The following is a 1,652-nucleotide window of genomic DNA, read 5'->3' on the forward strand; positions in this document are numbered from 1 at the left end:
AAATTAATATAGGGTGTTTATTTTTACAAATTCATCACTGTTAAATTTAAAATTATGGGGAGCAAACGGTTTACACAATATTTCAAGGAAATTCAGCGGGGATTAATATATGGGGAAAATTTTCGGGTGAAACGGTTTTTTACAAGGAACACAATGATTTTTGCAGTTTTTTTTGAAAAAGTGTGCAATGACCTTTAGTACTTAACTGTAGGAAATGTCCACCAACATACAGCGTGACTTGTAAGCCATTTTTTCAATATTAGGGCAAAATGTTTACTGCCTACTATCAATAAATAGGCAAAAACGCTTGTCTATTTATCAATAATAGGGCAATTTTCAACATTAAGCGTAACATATATATAAAATCAGTAACGAACTACGTTTTCTCCATCTTACCACTTTTCTCTGTGCTTGACTTTTCTCTGATTTGTCTTATCTGATGGCTTACAATTTGCGTTTGGTTTCAAATGAAAGAGGTAATTACAATTTATTACATGTGAAGGAAGAGTTTACAATTTGAAACGTACGAACATGGAAGATAAGCAGTGGGTTTGCCGTCGGGTAATTCATATTTTATCTGATATCTCATTTCTGTTCATTCAATTCAAGTTTATCATGTAGATAGAAAAAGGATGCCGGGGTTCAATCCACACGAAATTGGATGTGGACGCAGTGTTGTTTTCTGCTCCTCGTGCAAATGACTGCACCCCTGACAGTGACATCCTATATAAAATGGAGAAGAAAAATTCTTTTAAGCGACGGGCAACGTAGGAATTGAAGACCATTCCGCAGATTTACCACGAAGAAGCGGGCAGTGCATCTGCTGATTTGGAAACTGCTGGTCAGTTTCCAATGTATAAAAGTGTTAAAGCGTCATTGTACAGAAAACGGGCACAAAAATTTCCAAGACTTTCGCTAACTCGCCAGCCGCTGGAGATTCCACCCCAATGACGAAAGCTGGTCGCTGCTTTTTGTTGTATAATCATGTATATAATTTTATTTTAATGGTTTCTACAGAAGAAAATCTATCCATTTTATCTGTACATTCTGTCTGGTCCATGGATGGAACTTTAAAAATAGTTCCAGAATGGTACCAGCAGATGTTCACCATCCATGTTTTTATTGCGGGTAAATTAGTGCCACTTGTGTATAGTTTAACCGTCCAAAAGGATCTCTCCACTTAACGTGAAATTTTCGATCATTTAATTTTAAAAGCGGTAACGTGGGGGTGGTCCTTCAGCCGCAAACAGTAATTTGCGATTTTGAGACCGCGCTGATCCCTGCACTGCATGGGACATTTCCGGGGGTCCACATACAAGGGTGTTACTTCTAATTCTGCCAAGCAGTTCTGCGGAAGGTGACGGATCTTGGGATGCAAATCAGCTACATCCATGAAGCGGCAACCAAGAAAAAAGTCAAAATGTTGCTGGCAGCGGCTTTTTTGCCGCTTCATGATATACCTGCTGCCGTGGAACTGCTTGGCAGAGATGCTATTGGTTCAGTAGCAGTCTTGTTCAATTATTTCCGAGTGGAATGGATGCCCCCTGACAGACTGCCGCTGTGGAATGTATATAATTTAAATATTTGCACGAACAATGATTTGGAAGGCTGGCACTTCAAAATGAACCGATTTGCGGGGAAGCGACACATTG

At 39.3% G+C, this 1,652-nt stretch overlaps 2 protein-coding genes across 2 annotated transcripts; both read left to right on the forward strand.

The window, feature by feature from the left end:
- Window positions 1-439: 439 nt before the first annotated feature.
- Window positions 440-951, forward strand: Tsp_12168 (conserved hypothetical protein). Its single transcript, XM_003378718.1, has 5 exons — window positions 440-476; window positions 503-561; window positions 622-715; window positions 757-767; window positions 793-951. Exons 1-5 carry the CDS (start codon window positions 440-442, stop codon window positions 949-951), a joined length of 360 nt encoding a protein of 119 aa, XP_003378766.1.
- Window positions 952-1,372: 421 nt separating this feature from the next.
- Window positions 1,373-1,567, forward strand: Tsp_12169 (putative DNA mismatch repair protein; the record flags this gene model as incomplete). The annotated part of the gene is made up of 1 exon (XM_003378719.1): window positions 1,373-1,567. A coding segment is annotated over exon 1 (195 nt), but the record flags the coding sequence as incomplete, so codon positions are not given.
- Between the last annotated feature and the right edge of the window lie 85 nt (window positions 1,568-1,652).

Source organism: Trichinella spiralis (genome assembly GCF_000181795.1).
Source record: "Trichinella spiralis strain ISS 195 chromosome Unknown Scfld3, whole genome shotgun sequence".
Taxonomy (NCBI): Eukaryota; Metazoa; Nematoda; class Enoplea; order Trichinellida; family Trichinellidae; genus Trichinella; species Trichinella spiralis.